Genomic DNA, 24,658 nt, shown 5'->3' with positions numbered 1-24,658 from the left:
AGTGAATGCATCCGATTTACTTATTTATGGTAGGTGAATGGTTCCATCAACTCCATATCTAATTTAGTTGCAAGCTGGGATGTATCAATGGTCGATCTTCTTCTCACTTGCCTGTCCGAGGTGTTTAACATAGACCAAAGGTATACAAAATGGTCCAGCACCTTTCCATCAGCTATCAAAAAGACTTCAGAATAGTTGAAAGGATACATCTCATGTCAACTTCTCATTACATGTTCAACTTTGTCACTCAGCAAACAATGTGTGTGAACACTACAAGCCAGCCTTCCAAAGACTACAGTAGAAATGAATGGTCTTTTTCTGACTTATGGATTGTGTTGCCTCTGGCGGTAATGCACAGCAGGTTGAGTGGCATTTCCATTCCATTTCCCTCTTCACACAAGAAAATGTTTGGGGCCAAGGCTTATCCGTTGAGCCTTCATGCTGCTATTTTTGTTTGTTTCTGTGATTTAGAAGTGTTATGAAGCTATTCATTTGAGTTCAACTCGGCACAGATTTGAAATATGAATTCACCTCACCTCCAATGAAAAGCCTCCAACATTGACATTTCCGTCCGGTTGGCCATGTGGACTTGAGGTTGACCTTTTAGCCAGACTACCACTGCTTATGGAACGGCTCTGGCTGTCATGGCTCCCATTAACCCATGGTTCCTTGCTTCATGGGGTCATGGTTCTGTTATTTCAAGATAAATTAAAAGATCATTCAAAGCCTTGCACAGGCCCTGCTCTACTTTTAATCAAACAACCGTCCGGGGGTTCAAAGAGTGAGCACGGACATGCATGCAGAAAATTACAGCAGAGAAGAAAGAAGAATGAAGGGACGTTACTGCAGACAACATGAATGAGGGCGGTTCAGAAGAAGAGTGAAAGAATCTCGCCTGCTATGTTAATATGCTCAGCGGTGACATTTTCATTAATTTGTTGTCAGGTAGATCCTCTCCCCACCGCTGAGCTTGACATATAAGGCTGTTTTCTCACACATTTCAGATTAATTGTGCACCGTAGAATAGCGGGGATTGACTCGTGAAGAAATAGGGTTGTATGGGCGCAGAACTGGCGTGAAATATATATGGATTAATCTATCCCCTGGTAAACCATGTAATGTTATTATTGTAAAGCAATTGAAACGGCTGCTCACTTGGTGTGTAATTATTATGTGATCTGAAAATAATCTAACCTGTGGGTATGATATTAACAGCCAATTTCCCTCTGTCTACCTCACCAACTTTGAATGTGGTCTTAGTTAAGTATGAGTGAGAGGTTTAGGTGCCTAAACGGCTAATCTTTACAGTCAGATGCCGTATTATAGTACCCTTTTTGTAGTTCCATAATGTGTTATTCATTGTTTATCATGGGTTTATACGCTTGGTTTATTCATGAATTTAGATGTGATGTGATGCAGAATATTTAGGAAGGCTTTATGTAAATTTGCTTTAATTCCACCCATTGTGCTATCAATACCAACCATATTGAAAGCATATTGGGTATGCTATCCCGACTGAAATCTGAAGGGTGCAGGGGTAAACCGAAGTGAAGAAGGAGGAGAGACGGGGTTTTTAATGGAGAAAATGAGATACAAGCCCCTGTCATCATGGACAACGTAAGATCACTGGCTCATGGATTGGACGAGCTAAGGCTGTCAGCTAGGACTCAGACAGAATATCTGGTGTGTAGTTTATTGTGCTTTTCGAAAACATGGCTGCACCAGGATATACAGTATCTGACGACAACCTTTCTATAAAACGTTTCTTTCTGTTTAGGCAAAACATTTTCTATCAACGTTTCCTTCAACAATATTCCCATCAAAAACGTTTCCAACATTTCCTTTGATGGCTTCTGGACAGTTTGGGCTGACAAAGATTGAACTGAGAGTCTTTAGAAGGTCTCTGTGAAGTGGAGGAAGTCCGGCCTCCTTCCTGTGCCTCTGATGCCGTGTCCTAAGGACTTTTATTGCACATTTTTACTTCATAGTTGTGATTTTTTTATATAAATATTTATAAATGTTATTCTAATATTTGGGTTGATTGTTTGATTGATTTATGCAGAATTTGTTCAATATCTACATCGTTTTTACCCTGTTTAGTTACACTTAGCTTTTGGAGCCAGGCCGATGCACAGTCATCTAATTAATGAAAGAGAATGGCATAGAACATAGTAAACTAATCCATCAATAGATCAATTAGTCAGTACATCAAAAATAAATATCATTAATCCAGCCAGCTTGTTTTGCAGAGTGGCAAGAAGGAAGTTACATAAAAGACACAAACAGAAGCTTAATTTCAAGTATACAATGTTAAAGCAGTAGTTCAAATTAGTATTTTCCAATTACATAAGTGCTACAAAATAATATTACATGGTTGGTCGGATCTGATCAATTCATCTATTCTTCCCGTGAAGTAGACTCAACCATTCCAACAAAAGAAAGGCTAGAACACTGCATTTAATTGTGAATGTAATTTGCTTTGAGAGATTTTTAAGTGCTTCCCTCTGTCTGTCTCTCCGCTCACTAATTGGCAAGATTCACATCCGCTCATTTGTATGCTCGTACACCTTTGTACAACATAATTGAATCACCAAATGAATACTTCCCTCTATATTTATTTTCACCACAGGAGTTTGAAATGGTTTTGTAATGGCAAATCAAGCGAGGTCATTGTGATATTAAGCCATTGCAAATGCATTTACATGGGGAAGTAGCAAAACCAATAGCGTGCAGCATTTAGCCTTATACAAAAGTATTGACAGCACAAATACGTTATTTTTTCCTACTTCCCATTTAAAAAAACGTAGAGACTTTCCTTAAAAACAAGTCCTAAATCAAATCCTTGCATTCTTAATGTGTCATTCTGATTATCTGTAAACCAATGTCATTAATAGGGCCAAAGAAAAGACTAGTTCTTTACATTGACATACAATGTGAGTATAGCACTAGCATAGCGTGTTGCCATTGTTTACCACTGTTATTTGTTCATTACACGAGCATCCCATTGTTCTCTCTATACCGTATGTCCTTCCTGTTCTCTCTCTCCTACCTTGTTGCTAAATGATGGCTCATTATGTTTCCAAACCTTTAAAGAGAAAAAAGGGAGGGTCTTGTTGAAGACATTTCTCCTCTTTACTCCCTACCGTTGTCACTCGTTTGCACCTTTATAGATGCATCCCTTCCTCCACCTCGCCACCCACTCCTACCCACTACATCTTCTACCAAACCCATTAATCTTTATCCTTCATCATTCCCTCATTCATGCCTCCCTCTATCCCTTATCTATTTCACTGCCATCTCTGCACCGTTCTGTCTTCATTTCCCAACAACTCTCTTCCTGTCGGAGATGCGCAGTCAATTTCCACATGGTTGACTGTTCACCGAGTCAACTATCTGATATCTCTTTGGTGCTTTGATGACAGTGTTTTTAACACCAACCTTTTATGAGGAGATGCCTCTAAATTCTGTCGGGAGATTTTAATATCACAACTAAATTGGGCAGTTGAAGTTACAATTTAGTGTAATAAATGTAAGACTGTGAATTGAGGTTTCCTATTAGTAATTGACCACAGCATCAAATATTCTGTATGATTGTCATGTTGTAACGAGAGAAGGTAAAACCCTATTCAAGTGTGGACCAATTTTTCTTCAAATAAACTGATCACACCTTTTGGACTGGGACAACTTAAAAGACATCTGCGCTTTCCTCTCCTGATTTAAGGTGAGATTGCACCCTGCCACACTCACACTTAGGTAGGGCCACACCTCATTACTGATACCAAAATCCTTCGGGATCGCTTACACAGATTTAGCCGGTCGTCTGAATTGAAACAGCAGTTAGTTTTACCTGGTTCTTCAGGAGTTAGTAGAGGTGAGATCTTGCTGACATTGGTGGATCTGAGCCAAGCAGTAAACTTACAGGGACTCAATAACTTCTGTTAGGTCAATTAGTAGGTCTGAGTAATTTACCGGAATAAGTTAACAGGCCTCCCGACTCCAACAGCACATAAGTGATATTGCACAACAGATGTGTTATAGTCTTTATTGTTATACGTGTTGTGGTCTACCAGGACCTGCATACAGTTCTACTCCAAACTGCTTCCAGGTGTGAGCTCATAACCTTTTCCTGGAGGGTTGGCCTTAGAAATATATTTTTGATTCTATCTTGTCCATCCTCAGTGGTTTCCATCCATTCCCCCTCCCCTCTTATAAGACTCTCTGCATTATGTTCCCAGCTTCCCTCTCTCTTAATTTGAGTCCCTTCCATCTTCCTCTGTCAGCGCTTTACCCGCAACACTTCCCTTCCTATTTTTCCTCCACATTTTCTTCCCATCCCCCCCAGCTCCTTCCCTTTTTCTCTACAGGGGAGTGTAGCGTTGTCCTGTGGCAGAGAGGATGATTCATGATTGACTGGCAAGGTAGAAGGAGACATATTAATCAAGAGGCAGCAGTATAGCTCTGCCATAATGCAAATGGAGTGTTAATTGAGTGCTGGATGGCTTTGAATAATGGACCGGGCTTTTCACTTCAATCAATGCACATCACAACAATGCAAGCTTTCACAATGTAGGATACATCCCATAATGCTATAAAGCTTTTTTCAGCTCTTTGTTTTACAATAACATTAAAAGGGTGGCTGTTTATGCTCGCATATTAGAGTGAAGATGTTATTTGAGATAATTCACAGCTTACAAAATAGATCCGTGGTTATTCTCCGCATCTGTTTTGATATGCCAGTGTGAAATGAGATTACAAAATGAATGCAGCAAACGGGAATGGAATGATGACATCAGGTTTATTCAGCATGAGACTATATCAAAAATAAATGAGCAGCCACAAGTTTGGTGTTAGTTGCTGGGAAAACCCTGGTTGACTTTTCAATTTCAAAATCTGAAGGAAATATTGATATATTACAATTATGACGTAACCTTACATTTGTCAATTTCTCTCATCATTAGGTCAATATCTGAGGTATAGGCAAACTAAGCAGCTGCTCAGGGCCCTGTGGCAACCAAAGGTGCCACAGGACAGCCTTACACAAAGCCCTATAGAGTGGCACAGGAATGAGTCCTAAAACCCTGATGTAGGTCATTTCTAGTGTTGGCTTTTAACTTTGGGCAATTGCAATCAAGCTTAATGTAGGGATTATCCTGCCGAACAAACCTTTATAGTAGTATAAATCTGTCTTTGCCAAAACATTTCTGCAATATACAAAGATCTAATGGAAATATTCCATCGCTTTTTGTCGAGGGAGCTCTATCGATTCTAACTTCCGGGTCACCTTAAAAATAATAGATAATCACTGCACTCACTACAAAAGTTGCGTATGCCCCCACCTCCCCCCTTGGGGTGTCAATGTTCTCAACTTGTATAGAATAGAGAATGAACACAAAGAAAGGGATTGAGGGAAACAGCTATTAGGTTAGAGTTCAGCATTAAAGGGCATCCGATCCTTCTTCTGGTGAAAATATACCATCCAAGTAATTCAATACTAACGTCATAGCTGTTTCAGCAGCCCCACATCGGCCGCAGCCATCTTGGTTGTTTTTAAAAAGCTTCAATAGTGCTCAACTGTACAGTTAAATGCAGCCATTGCAGATAAATGGTTGTGATTGATAGGCTGCTAAAAATCTGTCCAAAGCAGAAATCCCTAAATGGCATGACCCCACCATATCTTTCTGAGCGGCTACACCCTTACACGCCCAACCGCCCTCTCAGGTCAGCTGATCAACTGCTCCTGAACGTGCCCAGAACCAAGTCAAAGCTCAGAGGGGGCCGTTGCTTCTCCGTAGCGGCTCCCACACTGTGGAACGATCTGCCCCTGCATATCAGACAGGCCTCCACACTGCCTGTTTTTAAATCGCTTCTTAAAAGCCACCTCTTCTCCTTAGCATATTAACATCTTTTAGAGCGTTGCTTTTATTGCTTTTAAATTGTCTATTGTTTTTACTTGTACTTGTTTTACAGTGTGTGAGCTGTGCTGTGTTGTTTTTTGTTTATTTGACTGTACAGCACTTTGGTCTGGAGGTTTAAAGTGCTCTATAGATAAAGCTGTATTGTATTGTAAGGGAAACAGACATTTCTGCCAGAACAAATTTGGTTCATTGGTAACATTCTTTCTTGAAACATCCTAACCAAATGTTTCGTACAACACACTATCATTGTAACTTGTGCTGGGCAAACATCTATTACCTTTCACGATTGTTGTTTATCCCCTTCTTTTTGTTACCTCTTGCCTTTGCAATTGGTCTTTGTTCTTTGCCATACTGAAAGCAGAGGTAGAGGTCTTATCTCTGCTGAATATGCTATAAGCTCCTGTAACAGGTTGGCTAAGCTACTGGATTTAACTGTGAAAGTGACTGGATATTACCAAACACACACAGACATGCATACATGCAAACATCCTCTTCACTCCATGTCAACAAACATCTGGCATACACTTATCCCCACAACAGAACCGCACCCTGTCCCTCACAGGAGACTGATTGACTCATTAGCAGCTCCTCCAATAGAAAACAGGAACTAATTGGGCACCGGTAATGCTATCCAGCCATACCTTTAATTACAAAGCATCAGGCTGCTAAATGAGCTCTGCTGAGAGACCCTGTGGGGAGAACAGATCGGCATGCACGGGATCTCACCGGCTGCAGAGAGGTTCTTCGTCGCCATCACACTGGAATCTATGGGATTAAGACTCTATTACCTCATTCCCCCCAACGCAACTCCGGTTCAAGCTCCGTGCTAGAGCTTTTCAGGTTCATAACCGGTTCTTCGGTTTAGCTCCGGCTCTTTTCACACCGCCCAGAGTCCGACTGGTGCTGCGTCATCGTTTGCGTCATGACGTAACCGTTTGCGTGCCTGCTTCATAAAGCCAAACCGCGCGGAAACCCCTCACAGCTGACACCGACAACAACAACAATGGCCGATTGTGCTCCAGCTTCCTCTGTACCTCTTCGGAAGACCAGATTCCCAGTAGGTAGCTGATCTCTTCAGTGGACCACTGCTGCTTGTTAAGTTTCTCCATCGTTGTGTACAAACTGGATAAAACGCCGGCTTTTTGTTGTTGTTCAGGAGTTGATCTGTCTCTGCCCCCGCCTCGACGTAAGCGTGACGTATGTTGTGCTTTTGCTCCAGCCGGACAATTTTTTGGTGCTTGAAACTAACCAGATTCCAGAGCTAAGCGGCTGCTCCGCTGCGGTGTGAACAGGAAAAGCCGGTGCTTTTCAAGCTCCAGCTCCGAACCGGCCCTGAAACACCGTTGGTGTGAATGAGGTATATGTTGAGGAGAAGCCTTGGAGCCATGCCGAGCACTGCTGTCGGCATCTGTGATTGAAAATCACTCTCTGTTACAGGAGTTAGGATAAGGTGGGAAAAGTGAGTAATGTCATTATGCTTATCATTGAGAGTACTTCTATACTCAGTTTAACTATCGACAGTATATGTATTGAGGAACAAATTGATTATTCACATACTTGCATTGAGCTTGTTTTTTTATTTACAATGACCACAAACAATGCTGTTATTACAATTTCCACATTGTGTCTATGAACACATAAGGCACAGCATGGAATCTGGACCAAGTATGACGTGTACCTGCAAACCACAGTCGTAGCACATTCTCTAACTACTGCTTCTGTCTGTCAACCCTCCCTCAAATATTTCAAACTGATCATTACGGAAACATTTTTTTTCGTATACAAAAGCAAGTTTAAATACAGGAAGTTGTAGCAATTAGCATTTTCAAAGATTTTAAGAGCAGCAATAGATTGCTTTGAATTACCAGTACCTTAAATGTTGGTTTTGAGCTAAACAAGAACTATGGAAGTCCTTTTGGACCTAAATGTGGTCTTTTTTATTGATCTCATGCAGACACAAAAGGATACACAAACGTGGAAGTTGTGACACCATACAAAGTTCTATCAATGGTGTCCCAATATTCACTGATCAACAGGTGGCGGTAACATGCCAAGACCTGCGGTAATGCACCAACAATTATCCTCTTTGCAAATGTTTTACGAGAAGGGACACACATTAAACACATGTAATGCTCTCAATGACATGCATAATGTCATAGTTATAGGCAACAACACTAAATGAACAGATAACTCGTGTTTAAAAATAAATATACTTCAATCCAGCTTTAGGAAAACTTTTTGTTTTGCTAATGCCTTACCTCTGCACTAAGGCAAGTTCAGAGCTGAATCATCATTGGCTGCTATGTAGATGCTGTATATTTCTTTGAGCAAGCACATAGATGTACCAAAACATGGCCACACTACAGTTCAAGCAAAGCTTCCAGTTCCCAGCATCAATCAAAAAGATACCGCTCATATTTTGACTATATTGTCGGTCATTTTAGCAAGTACTATGTTTTATGTCAAAGAAATGGATGCAAATAAGGCAAAGTTGTAAAGGATTTGTTGGACTGACCACACATCGCCAAACTCTCAACCAGGACAGGCAGCAGACAGTCAGGGTGTCAGGTTTCTGTAAAGTTTCACATTTATGTAAAACAAGAACAGGCCCACATTGACTAACGACCAATAACCCAACATAAAAAAGGGAAGGCCTTAATAAAGTAGTGGGTATGAATGCTTTATGGTTGGATAATTGATGAAATATATGCTTAGACCAGGCATCCTCAAACTACGGACTCCGGTCCGGATCCGGACCGAACCACCACTGTCTCCGGACTCTGAGCAAATTATACTTTTCATATGTATTATCTCTCTGTATTATATGTGAGACATCGCCACAACGCATTCGCAACGAGTCAAAATTCTCCGCTATGTCCACTGCAAACAGCGCTCTGCATGTCTGACTGTTCCACTGTGTTCCACCTGTGTGTGTCAACGCTTTGGTCCAATCACATTCAGTAGCAAGTCAGCGTTTTTTCCCCCCACCAACAGTCTGCCAATCAGAGGCACAGGAGGGCGGGTCTTCGCGGAATGAAAATGCGTATGTCGTCTCTTTCAACCTGTCTGAGTCAGCGCGGGAGTTATAATAACAAATAAATAAAGTCAGAGCGAGAGTTGACAGCGCATCTAGTTGCATGTAGCTATACTTAGTTTCAGCTGTAGCCGAGTGTAGTTAGTAAAGCTGGAAAAATGGCATGTTCAAAGATGACCAATAAAAGAAAAGTCGACAGTGAAAACCGGCAATTCAAAGATGAGTGGACTGAAAGATATGCGTTCATCCTCCCTCCAGCGAGCACCAAACCAATGTGCCTAATATGCCAAGAAACGGTAGCTCTTGTGAAGAGTGGCAATTTGAAACGGCATTATGAAACGAAACACGATTATTTTGAAGCGACCTTCCCTCAGAATTCAGCGGTAAGAACCACAAAAATAAATGGGATGAAATCCTCATATCAAGCTGCAAGCAGGATTCTTGTAACATCTATGTCACAACGAGAAAAGGCAACTGAGACCTCACTCAGAGTGGCATGGGTGTTGGCTAAACACAAGAAGCCATTCTCTGATGCAGAAATAATTAAAGAATGCATGACTGAAGTGATTGAGACCTTGTTTGAAGGCAAACAAAAAGAGGAAATAACAGGTCAAATCAAGCAAATCCCCCTCTCAGATTCCACAGCAACCAGAAGAACGGAAATACTGGCTGGTGATTTGATTCATCAGCTTTGTGATGGAATAAAAAATGCACAGTGCATTTCCTTAGCTGTGGATGAGTCCACTGACACCACTGACAATGCTCAGTTGCTGGTGTTTGTGCGATTTTATGATGAGGCAAAGGGGGAGTTTGTTGAAGATGTGTTGGGCCTGACGAACCTCAGTTGACACACAAGGGGGGGGGGAAGACATTTATAACGCAATCATGGGAATGCTGAATGAAAGAGGGATAGATCTAAAGAAAGTGGTGTCAATTGCTACTGATGGAGCTCCAGCCATGATGGGGAGAGAGAGAGGACTGGTTCAGCGCCTGAAAGATCACCACCCTGACCTGATCTCATACCACTGCATAATCCACCAGTCTGTCCTTTGTGCAAATCTTGGAGAAGTGTACTCTGAAATCATGGCAACAGTGATGAGACTCATACAATTTTTGAGAGCATCATCTTCACTGCAGCATCGCTTGCTGCGCACATTCCTGACAGAGGTCAATGCCACTTTTGATGATTTGCTCCTGCACAACAACATCAGATGGCTGAGCAAAGGCAAGGTCCTGGAGCGTTTTTGGGCCATTAGGAAAGAGCTGCAAGTGTTTCTGTCAGAGCAAAAGAGTGCGAAAGCAAAACAGTTCATGGAATTCATGCAAAATGAAGAGAAGATGGAAGCTGTTGCATTTTTGGCTGATATAACATCTCATCTCAATGACCTAAATCTCAAGCTACAGGGCAAGAACAACACAGTGTGTGAGCTGATGTCAGCAGTGCGTGCTTTCCAGAGGAAACTGGAGGTTTTCAAAAGTGACCTACAGGTAAGCCTTTTTAATATTTTCTACCACACACATTTCCTGGATTCCAATGAACACCTTTTTGATACTTTATCATACCCTTTTAAGCAGTGCTCCTTATCAGTGGCGAGCCGTGACTTTTATACCTAGGCCCTCTGACCCCCCCCTCCCTCGAGAAAAAAAAGAAGAGTTATTACGTCACAGCGTATACTTCAGCGGAATATCAAAACAGCGGCCCGGGGTGCAAAACGCATCAATGACAGCGACCCTCTACCACACAAAACAACACCATTTATATAAACACCTATCATGACAGGGCACTCACAGACAAGTAACAATTACAAATGAATGAAGTCGGCACGGCTGCCCACATTGAACATGACTTAGGCCTACCTTTGATGATCAAATCACTTAAACACAAAGTCCATCCTCCTGTCCTTTTGGATGAAGCACTTGCGGGTCATGCAGCTGATCCTTTGCCACTCCAGTTTATCATTGTAATTCAATCTTGAAAATGACTCGGTTAATAATTTCGCAACGATGTCCTCACTATCACTGAAGTGAGCCATCATGAACGAACTTATGCTAATTATAAATCTATCCATCATAAATCTATCGATATATCGAAAATAATAAAAGTAGGGTAGACATGTGGATATTATCCGGCTGAACAAAACGTGCATTTATCTAACAGGTTCGTTTTCCACAGACCTTATTTCGAGCTATTTTCCAGAAATCCCGTTGCTTTCTGTCGAGGGAATCCGAGCCAAGCTTACTTCCGGGTTTTAGGATGCGTCACTGCACCACTTGCATAGACCTCACAGCGGGCGGACTTGTCATAAAGTCCGCGAAAATAAAGCCCGCCCATTTAGAGGAAAGATATGATTGGTCAATTGTACTGTCATTTGACATTACTCTCTCGTTGAGTTACTATAGCTGGCCCTCTGTGAATGTAGAGAGGGACCAACAAGCCCTCCCGTCTTCACATAAGTCGCAGAGACGGCATTTAACCCTTCACATTCCAACAGAAACTGAACAGGCAGATTCGAAGGATTTATTTCTTTGGAAATATTATTTTAAATACAATTAAATCAAGTTATTTTGGTAAAACTAATGAAAAATGTAACAACAAAAACATATTTTAAATAAAATAAAAATAAAACGTTTTTAAGAAAAAATGTTTTCAAATATTATTTTTTAGAATATCTTAGGCCCTCACAGAGGGCCTAGAGGGCCCTGACGGCTCGCCACTGCTCCTTATATAATTTTCTTATTTGTTTTGTTATGTTTTTCTACAGGAGGGACTGCTCCACTTCCCCACACTTTTGGAACAGACCAAAGGAGAAAATCGTCCTCAGAATCATGTTGCATTCCTGGAGAAGCTGATTGAAAACTTCAAAATTCGCTTTGATGACTTCAGATTAGGAAAACAAGTCCTACTGTTCATTGAAAACCCATTCCTGGTCAGAAATGTCAGAGAATTCTCTGCAGAAGCACAACAAATCTTCCCATGGGCCAGTGCTGCTTCTCTGCAAAGTGAGTTGATTGACCTCCAGGAAAACCTTGCACTGAAAGAGGCTGACTGTGACACTCCCAACTTCTGGACAAAGATGGTCACTGCAGCTAATTTCCCTCTCCTGCATAAGATGGCACTTCACATTCTCACAATGTTTGGCTCAACCTACAGGTGTGAGTCTGCATTCTCAACAATGAACATGGTGAAGAACAAGTACCGCAGCCGACTCACCAATGAACACTTGCATCAGTGTGTCCGCCTGGCCATCACGCCTTTTGTGCCAAAGTTCAAAGTCTTGGCAACAGACCAAAGGTGCCACTTCTCTCATTAAGCAACAGTGTTTGACACAATGTACAATAGTTCTGGACTTATTTCGACTTTGATTCTTGGGATGGTTTGATTCACTTCGAGGCTTTTTGTTTTTGCAACCTCGTGTTCAGAATCTTTTTGCAATTAAAAGTTTGAATGACCGTATTAAACGGACTTTTGTCTTATTGAACATTTTCTTTGTGGACCTTTAAGATTTGTATTTGAGTACCCCTGGCTTAGACCCTCCTATTGCCTTCGTTTTCCCCCCCTTACTTTGGTGTTCACGGTCAAATTTGACTGGTCCTGTTTTAACTGCCATTACATTAACACAAAAACCATTAATCATCACCAAATTTCATTTAACACCCTTTCAAACTGTAAATATTGTATCAGACTACTGGTATACATGAAAAACTGCAGTACATATACAAAGAATAGACACTGAACATGTATTGCGTGTGCCAGGTGTGATCCATGTGGGGGGAGGGGCACATAAGGGGACACACACATATCTAGAGTATGTTTGTGTGTGTTTTTTATCTGATCCGGATGGTTACTTATTCCTTTTCTTTGTGGCGGTCATTTTTGACCGGGAACACCATGGGTGTTACAAATTTGACGAAATCATCCAAAATGCAATGAAAGTGGTGATCAGCAATTGTATATGTTCAAATGTTTACTGTGAAGGACATCATAAAGCCTTAATGCAATCGAATGTAAAACAAAAAAGTTATGATTGATGAAAGTAGTACATCGGTCAGATTTGACCCAAAGACAACAGGAGGGTTAAGTAGAGGATCCATTAATCTTGTACAAACAGAATAAGTTATTTTCCATCTGCTGAGACAGATTTCATCTTAAATCACTAATCATACTGACTGACTGGACTACGGAAATATGTCAACCAGTTTGCTATTGTATGTAGGGATTTTTCGGATTGAACTGTTCTCCACATGAACACACACTATATAAACACCATAGCACAGGCTTCGATCTCCCTTGCAATTGAAGTAGAGCATCTCTGAGTCGAGATTAAATCAGGTGACAAGCGCACGGCTGCTGACACGTCTGACTGTATCATAATTAGTTTATTATCAAGCTATCTGTTCAGAGACAAGTCCTCAGGTGGGCTGTTTCAAACACTGCCGGGCTGACACTGCATTTACATTTGCATTTTTCTGTCCGTCTTTGTGGCACTAAAAATAAAAAAATTAAATGAAACTCCCCCCAAAAAGCACCTTTGTTAAAATATAAAAAGTCACATGATCAACTGCTTGGATTATTTCTAGCCTCAGATGTTTTTAAAAACACATTTTGGTCAACTGTTTTGACCAACAATTTTTTTCCTTTCGAGCCGCTATTTTCTTTGGTTTAAAATCCGGGAGGAGACAACCATCAAATGAAATCAGGACACTGCAAAGTAATAATGATATAAGACAGAATTTAACAATTGTGGAAAGTCTTTATTAATAACTATTACCATTTCTTTATTCTCTATACAGCAGTTAAGAAATAACATGTGGCCTCTTTTTCCCCTCTCTCTCCAAGTGAGGTTCTTACCCTCATTACCTCTGCCCGTCCTACCACCTGTCCTCTGGACCCTATCCCTTCAAACCTCCTTCAGACTATCGCTCCTGATATTCTACTGTTTCTCACCCATTTCATCAACACTTCTTAACTTCTGGTCACTTTCCAAACAGTCTCAAGGAGGCAAGAGTAAACCCTCTCCTAAAGAAACCCACTCTCAACCCGTCTGATGTTATAAACTACAGGCCTGTCTCTCTCCTCCCGTTCCTTTCTAAAACACTTGAACGCGCTGTCTTTAAACAACTCTCCTGTTATCTCCATCAGAACAAACTTCTGGATCCACACCAGTCTGGTTTCAAGGAAGGTCACTCCACAGAAACTGCTCTCATTGCTGTCACGGAGGAACTGCACACTGCTAAAGCAGCCTCCCTCTCCTCTGTCATCATCCTTCTGGACCTGTCTGCTGCATTCGACACGGTGAACCATCAGATCCTCCTTCGCACTCTCTAAGAACTTGGAGTTTCAGGCTATGCACTTTCCCTCCTCACCTCATACCTCAAAGACCGTACCTACAGGGTGACTTGGAGAGGGTCTGAGTCCCACCCTTGTCAATTAACTACAGGGGTCCCACAGGGCTCTGTTCTTGGTCCCCTCCTCTTCTCCCTGTACACAAACTCGCTCGGATCTGTCATTAGCCTGCATGGTTTTTCATACCACTGCTACGCTGACGACACCCAATTAATTCTGTCCTTTCCCTGCTCAGAGACCCAGGTCGTCGCACGCATCTCTGCTTGTCTAGCTGACATCTCTCAGTGGATGTCTGCTCACCACTTCAACAGTGGTGCCTCCAGAAATGTTTCATAGGGGTGGCCAAATGGGGCCACTGAAAATCTTGGTGTGGCCCACCAAAACCAAGAATTTAATTGTTGTAAAAGTATAGACTAGATGAAAACAATGGCAAAGAGAATCACCTACTGATATACTTTGGTTTCTTATTTTACATTTTCTGATACTATTCATCTGAAGTGAATATAATATGGATAGTTAACATTTTACTTCAAACAACATTTAAAAGAACCTTGTTTTGTGTTATGCATACATGTGTGATTTATTGTTTTGTATATATGCTAGTTGTTCTTTCCTTTTAAAAAGACAAATACATCTTAATTTAAATAAGTTCCTTTATTGTAAGGCACAAAATGTTCAGCATTCTCAACACATACAATACACAACATGTTCTTCAGTTATATTACGTCTCTAGGTTATATATTGTTTTAGACTGAACAAAGCTGTTTGTGTCACACTGGGATCAAAGATGATTGACATGACTTTATTAAATCAAGTTTTAAAACATGACTATTTTATTTCAACAGGACCCAAAAAGGGGTATAAAATGGTAAATAAATACTGTGATTGAACTCAAAAACACCATCTATTATTGACCTTTATAGCAAATTCAAAACATTATAAATTATACAAAAAACCACCTTTTAGTATTAGACAGAAAATAGGTGACGAGACATATTTCTATTTTTTTAGATTAGGCCACTGTGGTGAGAGTAATACATATAGCTTGTATTCCATTTGTTTTGAAAATGTATATTTATAAACAAACTGGTTACCCTTGTTTTAATTAGCATACAGAACATTATGAAAACAAACTTGACTAATGGTCGGGTCCTAACCTCAGAACACAGAAGAGGAAAAACTGCATAGATTCTCGTTTAATTTTGAAGGAGCTGCAGAGCTAAAGTGTGTAGAAGACTTAAATGATTAAAAAGGTCACAATCACATTAATAAAACTGTACTTGGTTTTAGTTTCACCTTTACAAAACAGAGTTCCACATGTACTTTCTAGCATGTATGGCCATCTCCTCACTAGTCCTATGCTGCTGCTCCCCTGCCAGCTCTGTCTCTCCTTTACTCATCTTCTTCTTAAAATAAGAAGAGATGTCTGTTGACTTTCTCTTCATTTTCTGCAAATTGACATTACACACAGCAGTGATTAATAGTAGCCTACGCATTACACCAGCCCAGCATACCAACATCAGCTAACGTTAGCTTAGCAAGCTAAACTAACGCTAACTAGGATAGCTGCCAAAGTGTGTTTACAGACAAATTATACCTGAAGTCAAGCAAGCCTTTACTGAGCCCCGAGCCTGTTTTCCAGATCTTCCAGCGTTTTTCTCGTTTTAATGCCATTGAACACACATTTTGATCAGAATAACAGCTAAAGGTAAGCATATCTCCGTGTTTTGCTACCTAAAGCTAACACACTAAAGCCTAAAGTGTTGTGGGGCTTAACAGGCAACGGACGTATACGACTTACCTTCTAGAATTCTGGTGGATGTTTGTCAACTCCTGTCCAGTCAGTAGAAAGAAACGTTTTGCTGCAACCTGCTGCTGTCTGTGCGAATCTCAGAGAGTGGTGCGCCGAGAATCAGAGTGTTACCATGGTAGCAGTGGGAGACGGAGGGGCTGCAGTATGAGCGTTGGAAGCTCAAATCAAGCGACTCGCTGGCTGTGTATCTGTTGTTAAATATCAGATAAACTACTACGCATACGTGACTGGCGGGGCCAGTGGGGGGGCCAACAAATATATCAGGGTGGCCATGGCCCCCCTTGGCCCCCCCTGCTGGCGCCACTGCACCTCAAGCTCAACCTTGACAAGACTGAACTGCTTTTCCTTCCGGGAAAAGATTGTCCCACTCTTGACCTAACAATCAACATCGGCCCCTTTGTTGTTACCCCGACTCAGACTGCAAGGAATCTGGGTGTGACCCTAGATAACAAACTGTCCTGCACTGCAAGCATCGCTGCAACAACCCGCTGCTGCAGATACACACTTTACAACATCAGGAGGATACGTCCCCAGCTGACCCAGAAAGCAACGCAGGTTCTCGTCATCTCACGCCTAGACTACTGCAACTCCCTCCTGGCTGGTCTACCTGCATGTGCCATCCGACCTCTGCAGCTCATCCAGAATGCAACCTTCCTAAATGTTCCCACACCACTCCGCTCCTCCGCTCCCTTCACTGGCTTCCAGTAACTGCTAGAATCCACTTCAAGACAATGGTACTTGCTTACCATGCTGCGAATGGATCTGGCCCTTCCTACATCCAGGACATGGTTAAACTGTACACCCCAGCGCGTGCACTCCGCTCTGCATCAGCCAAACAGCTCGCTGCACCCTCGCTGCGAGGGGGACCCAAGTTCCCATCAGCAAAAACAAGTGGGTTTGCTATCCTGGCTCCAAAATGGTGGAATGAGCTCCCCATTGAAATCAGGACAGCAGAAAGCTTACACATCTTCCGGGGGAGACTGAAAACTCATCTCTTTCACCTCCAATTTGTGCGATAGAATTACTAACAAATAATTGCTAACAAAGCACTTATATACTAATAAAGGACTGGCTTACCTAAAGCCAGTTGAGTAGCACTTGAAATGTTTTGGCTCTATGAAACTTGATGTACTTATATGATTCTGATTTCCTCAAGTTTGTATCTTCTTGGTCGAACGCACTTATTGTAAGTCGCTTTGGATAAAAGCGTCAGCTAAATGCAATGTAATGTAATTTTCCTATTTTATAATCTGACGTGAGTGAATGGACGGCCCATGTTTGAAATCTAGGTCAAAGGGTAAACCAGACAATCTAATTGGTATTCATGTAGCCTCAGTGGCGATCATAGAGTCTGTGGGGGCCCTAGGCAAACATTCACTGGGGGCCCCTCGAACCAGCTTTTCATCAACACGCACAGCCGACAGTGGATACATTATACCCAACTATAACAGTCCTCACTTTTGTATCATTGGAATTGCCAATAGTCATATTTCATATTGAATTAATAATGTGCTGTTTATATCAATGTTCCAAAAGTCCTGGAAAATATGGCAATTGGTTCATGGTAGTATTAACTATTATGTATTACAGTATGTTACATTTGAACATAAATGCATTTTATAAAGTACAATAAATGGGTAAAATGCGTAAGATCGTAAAAGATGTATGAAAGCATTACAGTATTCGTTAGCTTAACAAAGATAGATGATCAAAAGGTAGTTACATTTGGACACCTTTATGGGTTTGTGGCACATCGTTTGTGTGTGCGTGCATGCATGCGTGCATAAGTGTACGCGCGCACGTGTGTGTGTGTGTCATATATCACCTAAGATGAGGAGAATTGATTCCTGAGATGCAGCAATAATTACATTCCACGAGAACAATTGGATTGAAAGCAGGGCAGGCGGTGTGTGCCGGTCAGAATGTGCAGAAAAATAACTGCGAACGCTTTTTAACAGCTGTGACGATCAAGGTCACATCTTCAGCAGTGTGAACCCAAGCGCACTGACTAATCAAGATTCTGCACGGGTTAAGATTTGCCACATTATTTGAGGACTACGGGAGGTTATGAAATCATCTGTTATCTAACCTCTACAGGGGACAGCTGCATGATGGGAGAAGAGCTCCCCAGAGATGCAAGGGTTAGCTGACCACAGATAATGCCCCCGGGGACACAACAATGGCTGTATTGAAAATAATGTGACATCAAGTTTCAGCACATATTGAGGCATCTTATTGAAACACAATACAATGTTGATTGAAAATACCTCATATTCTAACAAGGAAGCCAATTTGTTGTGGATTCAAAAGGCATTCACTTATTGCTAGTGAACAAATCAAGAAAACCAAAAAGGTCACAATAAGGGGAAAATAGAAAACACTTAGTGACCTTCTACACCAGGGGTCGGCAACCGGTGGACCACGGTCCGGATCCGGACCCAGGCGCCGACCTATACGGACAGTCCTATCCTATATGGATAGTTTAATACCCATGTTCTACACTTTCAATGCCACAAAAAAAAACAGTTTTAGCCATATGTCTTCAAAATGTTGAAAGAATTTGTAATGCAAACGCTTACATGTCGTATTTAACCAACTTAAACATTGCGTTAAAGCTACAGGTGCCAATTTCTCAAAGATGCTCAAAATAACCATCTACTTCTCTGATTTGGTCAGCAGTTTGAATCAGTCTGGAGTTGTTCCTATTCATGGCTGTTCATTTATTGAATGATATCTCAGAGAGAGGGAAGGTATGATGGAGCTTATAGGCAGGACTTTGAGTAATAACAACCCCTTGAATTGACTTATTTCATTCAAGAGGACATAGTCTGCTCATTTTCAGGTTTATATTTGTATTCTGTGCCTCACTGTGACATGTCTCCATGCTTTAATGTTCAAAAAGCTCTTCATTTTTCTCATACTGCCTGTGCTGCAGCACCTCTTTGCACCCTCTGTCTGAAACCAGAGCCCAGTCTGCTCTGATTGGTTAGCTGGCCGGCTCTGTTGTGACTGGTCAACTATTTAGAGACGTGTTGGAAATGTCCAATCCCTTAGCAAGTAACGTACAATGTGTTGGAGTGCTAACCAATAGTAGCGAGAGTGTTACAAAATGATGTCATTATGGGCAGGGCATGGAGTGGGTGGGAGAGGAACTCCCTCTGGAGGGAACACAGGGATTTACATTTACATGCACAGAAACCTATAGAACACTCTACATGAAAGGGAAAATGCCAAAGAAAAGGGCCTCTTTAGAATGTGCGAGAAACTTCATGTTAAGTGGTTATTGCTAAAGCTACAGCAGCTTTCATGTGGCCTGGACATAATGTTGGTTGGACACAGCGACACTTGCTTGGTTAGTGCTTAACAGACTTAACAGTAACACACTTAAACACTTGCTGCACCATGTACATTGCACCATTTGTCTTCATTAACGGGTCGAGGCAGATGACCTTCACTCTCATCGCTGGGGGGGAACGTTATGTTGTGTCTGTGTTTAGACCCCAGGCCTGTACGTTTATCTTTGTTATCTGGCTTCACTAACCCTAACAACTGTGATCCTGCTAACGATTCCTACGACAGTAAACAAACAGTTTCAGAATCAGGCTATGTGCTTACTTACATTAAAATGTTAAGGTGTGCAGCGAACCAATCACAAGCTTAGAAATGTAATAGTCAGAGGCATAATTTATACAAATGAAGACTAAACTATCATATGAGACAAATACTGTGTTTGTCCCACACATAATCCAGAAGAAAAGCAACACTGATAAATGCAGGACACATGGGGAGACAATACATTGTAAATTCATAAATTGACAAGTTTGTAATATCACTGCAAGTAGTCCTGAATATAATTACATGTGTGTATTGTATTGACATACTGTATTGCTTAGAGATGTTTGTCTTGTGAATTAAGAATATAAGACATTTAATTTATCCTCAACTGAAAATATGACATGTATGACAATATTTTAGTCTTATTATTTCATTTGCAGCCTTAGCAGTGTGAAACAGACTAATGAGAAAATTACAAATAATACAAAAAATGACATAATTCAAAGTGGTTAACAGTAACTTAGCATGGCAACCTACTCAAGAAACGGACACATGTAAATGAATATAAATGATATGAGAAGATATGGAATATCATAAATGCTGCAGGTCTTTGTCATGCACTTAAGAGTACAATTAACGGAAACCTAGGTTTTGTATATTTTTGTATCTGATAGTCTAGTTAGCACATGTAAGTACATATTTACACTTTAATTTAATGGAAAATAGAAAATATATTAACACTTATACATATAAGCATGTTCATTTATGTTCTTTAATATCTCTTAAAAAATACCAAAAGAGTAAAAAGATAACTTCTACACATTTCCTTCTCCACCGTGCTATTTCAATGTCAAATCGCTGCCTGTTGCTACTTGTGTCTCCTTGACGTAATCCTTTCACGGTGGGAAATTGTAATTTCTGACTTCTTCTGCATGAAACATATTATTAGCATTTTTAGAAACCATGGACATGTCTCAAGTTTTAGAGAGATCAGTCATGACAGAAATGAATCTAAGCCTGTTTGATGTAAAGAGAGAGTGGTTAGTATCCCTGATAGCTCTCCTCTGCTTCATGGTAACCTCTGTGAAAATGTCCGAGGGCTCAAGGGTCCACAAGAAATGGAAGACAGAGGTACTTGATTTTGTTCTCCAGTTAGCTGTAGAGGGTGAATAGTGGAGGAAGGATAATTGAAGGAGGTTCAATAGATGCTGATCCAGATCCCCCAGAGGGCCGGGGGGGTTGGGGGGGGGGATAGGCTTCATGCTGGACAGAGAATTAGACGGAGGATTTGCTGCAGGCCTCAGCTCCTCTAAACCAGTCTTCACTCATCATACTCTTGAGCCAGGCAGGCTCACTTTCTAACACCACTGTAATACTCATTATTAGTCGAGAGTACTACCAAGCAGAGGGACTTAAGGTTCTAACAGTTCAGTAAAGAACAAAAAAGTCATGGTATTAACATTTAATTTTGTGTTAGAAATCTGCAAACTTCATGCCATAAAGAATAACGTTAATGAAGAATGGTTTAAGGTGTCGGACAACCCCGATCACTTGCATTCAAAATCAATATGCATTATATTAAGCATTTCATAAAATGTCTTACATAAGAGCTGATTTTTGTTATAACACTTATAATAAATCTGATAAAAACTGTAGCCTCACCCAAGTAGTAACCTACCCCTTTCCACTCTCAAATAATAATTATATTCACATTCAAATGGGAAAACTATATGCAGCATATTTTATTCAACATAAGGAGGGCTGCAGGGAAGAAACAAACAAGGACATATATATAACATGAGTGGGCGATAACACCATTTTCAGTTTCATATTTGTATTTTGTTCCTCTACTGTCCCATGTTTACATGCTTTAATGTTCAAAATTGTGGGAGAGAAACTCCCTCTGGAGGTGCATTTGGGAGTTTAGCCTTTGCAGACCATTTACATGAAAAAATACCTACATAACACACTACAGGAAAGTAAAAACCCCAAAACAGCATACTAGAGCCGCTTTAATATACTGTATGCATTCCTTAATTTGTACAGCTACTGACTAAGCCCCTAGAGGACCATTAGTCTTCCAAGGTCATTTAGCCATGGCTCATTGTGAATATTATCTAGACACAGATTATTTTTGTGACAATGTTTGAGGAATACTCTGGGTTTACAGATACAATAATGTAGAACATTTGTAATGAAAAAAACAAACAATTCAAAGTATTCTGGTGTTCAGAATATTATGCCAAACCGTAGTAACTCCCTGGAGTGTTTGGTTGCCTGGCTGCAAGCACTCTGCAACAACTGTTAATTATATTTCTCACACTACACTTTTTGGACAGATTAAAGAAGAGAGATATATCATGTTAGGTAATGACGTTAGGAGGTGCTAGTACAGTAGGTAGATATTATCACTCAGCTACAAACAGTGCTAGCTGTTCCTCCCATTTATAGTCTGTGTGCAGAGCTAGCCAGAGTTAACCTAAAATACTATGATTGTATTTCCCCATTGACAAATTAATCTTCTAAGTATGTTAATGGCAGATTAAGCATTTTAGAAAGTCTGAATTGTAGCAGACAGAATCTCAACAGATATCAACACTGGATAAATCATGTGAGTCAAACAACAATGTATCTAGAAGAATTTGTGATCCCATCCAATCCAATCCAACTTTATTTATAAAGCACTTTAAAACCTCCAGACCACAGTGCTGTACAGAGAGATACATAACATATAAAATCACACAGCTCAATTCACCAAACATAAAAATAAGTATAACATCACATAAAAGATACGAACACAAAACAAACCAGAATAAACGTAACAATTACTAAAAGGGGCTCCGTACCTTTTACATTGTGCCTTGATGCAGAACGTTCAAACATGTGGTAAACGTTGTGAAAGGGTCAACGGCAACAAGGCAACAAATGTACTTGTTTAGGATTAGAAAAAGCTACTTCTGTAACATCCTGTGACTTAGTAACTAACGAAGCGTCAAGTGACTAAAAGTTGTTGGTAAAAATGAAAAGGCAACAGTTGGTTTCACTGAGGGAAAGTCAGACTAAACTAGTCAGTTGTTCAATTCCAAGTCCCTGCAGTCAACAAGTCGCAGGGTCCTTGGGCATGACTTTACCCTAAATCGCTCCTACTGGCAGGTCTATGTTATTGAAGTAAGTTGCTTTGGATAACAGTGCCAGCCAAATGATATGTAATGTAATGAATATCCTGTGTTTGTTTGACTCATCCACCAGTGATGTTACGTATTGCGCTGAGTCTTCGGAGCGTGTGTCGAGTGATCCCTGAAGCTTTTTGTGAAGCATGTATCAAGGCTTGTATCGTTTTGGGCCAGTGACGTCATCGATGACAAACGAAGCCTCGCTGCCCGTCGATACCACGTGACTGCTTCACGAAGCGATTCAGATCGGTTGAACCGTTGAACCACAACGCTCATAATACCCATGGATGTATAATAAGAACCATATTACCCCTCCTGTACCCGGGCCCGGTGACACGATGGAATCAAGAGAGCTCAGACCCTCACTTATAGAGGTCGGAACATGTCATAAGTATAAATAGATACAAGCATAAATAAATGAATAAATACAGGAATAACTATGTTCCAGTGTTTTCAGGGAGCTTTAGTGTGTGTGCTGTGGCTCAGCTGGAAAGCAGTTGACTCATGACCGCAGGGTCCCCGGTTCAACGACTGCACAATACATATTTGTTGTTGTTTATAAAAGCTACAGCTAAATGAGATAATGTAGTTAATAAATGTATTCTTTGATATGGTTTAGCCTTTCTCAGGCTACAACATGGTTACGTTTATGAATATTATTAAGGGCTACAAATCCCTCTTTGCAATGTTTACCAGCCTCCTTAGGCTTTTCAATCACAATCATTCAACTGGAATAAATACAATATTATTAACATGAAAATATGATTTAATGTTCGTTGTTCAGAGTTATTCTAAGGCTTTACTCATTAGGCTACCTATGTTGCAAATGTATTATCTTTTCAATTTACACTAGGCATCTATTGCACGTCTGTCCGTCCTGGGAGAGGGATCCCTCCTCTGTTGCTCTCCCTGAGGTTTCTCCCATTTTTCCCTTTAAACTGTGGGTTTTCTTCGGAAGTTTTTCCTTGTACGATGTGAGGGTCTAAGGACAGAGGGTGTCGTATTGTCATACTGATATTTTGTACAAACTGTAAAGTCCACTGACACAAATGTAACATTTGTGATATTGGGCTATATAAATAAACATTGATTGATTGATTGATAGGCGCATTCACACCGCAGTACTTTTCCCACAAAGGTTCATGAGAACTTAGTTCATGAAAACTCTTTAATTCTCATGAACTAAGTACAGATCGCGTTCACACCGGAATAAGTCCCTGGGGGAGGATTAGGCAAATGAAGCCGCTGACGTCACTTCTTCTTCTTCTGCTTTGGGTTTACTGGCAGGCCACAAACCACTTCACGGCGTATACTGCCGCCCAAAGTCCCCGGCCGGAAGTCCCTGGAGTTGGGGACTGGCTTCAGTAGAAGCTGCTGGGACTCCCAGCAGCTTCTACTGAAGCCTTCTGAGTAAATCGCCAGAACGCCGACACCTCCTCATTTCCACCGCTCCCATGTTTTATTTTGTGTTGCCATAAATGAGTCTCTCTGCGTTTCTGCGCTGGGCTAATGCTAATAATGCTAATGCGAGGATAATAAAATGGCGGCTTCACAACACTTTTTGGGAGTTTTACGGGGCGTGGTTTGCAATCCGCCCAGCCAATCAGAAATATGAACCTTTTTCTCCCACAAAAGTCCCTGCTCTCTAGCAGGGACTGAAAAGGGGGTGAAAAGGTTCTCATTAACTAATTTTAGTTCCGGCTCTTTTTGGTGTGAACGCAACATTTCTGAACTATATCGGAACTAAAGTGGGAAAAGGACTGCGGTGTGAACGCGCCTATAGGGAACTCGGTATGAGAGAGCACACTGTTGAGATGTCCAACC

The 24,658-nt window shown here is 41.0% G+C and overlaps 2 protein-coding genes across 2 annotated transcripts in view; both read left to right on the top strand.

The window, feature by feature from the left end:
* The window catches only part of LOC117545952 (inactive N-acetylated-alpha-linked acidic dipeptidase-like protein 2), a 1,067,198-nt gene that overhangs the window by 275,916 nt on the left and 766,624 nt on the right, over positions 1-24,658 (top strand). The gene's annotated exons all lie outside the window — the stretch shown is intronic.
* On the top strand, positions 10,234-12,267 carry LOC117545955 (general transcription factor II-I repeat domain-containing protein 2-like). Its single transcript, XM_034216002.1, has 2 exons — positions 10,234-10,437; positions 11,712-12,267. Exons 1-2 carry the CDS (start codon positions 10,261-10,263, stop codon positions 12,258-12,260), a joined length of 726 nt encoding a protein of 241 aa, XP_034071893.1. The 5' UTR covers positions 10,234-10,260; the 3' UTR covers positions 12,261-12,267.

The sequence above is a fragment of the Gymnodraco acuticeps genome, unplaced genomic scaffold (genome assembly GCF_902827175.1).
Source record: "Gymnodraco acuticeps unplaced genomic scaffold, fGymAcu1.1, whole genome shotgun sequence".
Classification (NCBI taxonomy): domain Eukaryota; kingdom Metazoa; phylum Chordata; class Actinopteri; order Perciformes; family Bathydraconidae; genus Gymnodraco; species Gymnodraco acuticeps.
This window is presented reverse-complemented; position numbering and strand designations above follow the sequence as displayed.

Excerpts from the sequence above, each read along its gene's own strand:
- LOC117545955 (XM_034216002.1), top strand. The coding sequence starts at position 10,261 with ATGGAATTCATGCAAAATGAAGAGAAGATGGAAGCTGTTGCATTTTTG. Across the intron at positions 10,438-11,711 it reads TTTTCAAAAGTGACCTACAG|GAGGGACTGCTCCACTTCCC; the intron begins GTAAGCCTTTTT and ends GTTTTTCTACAG.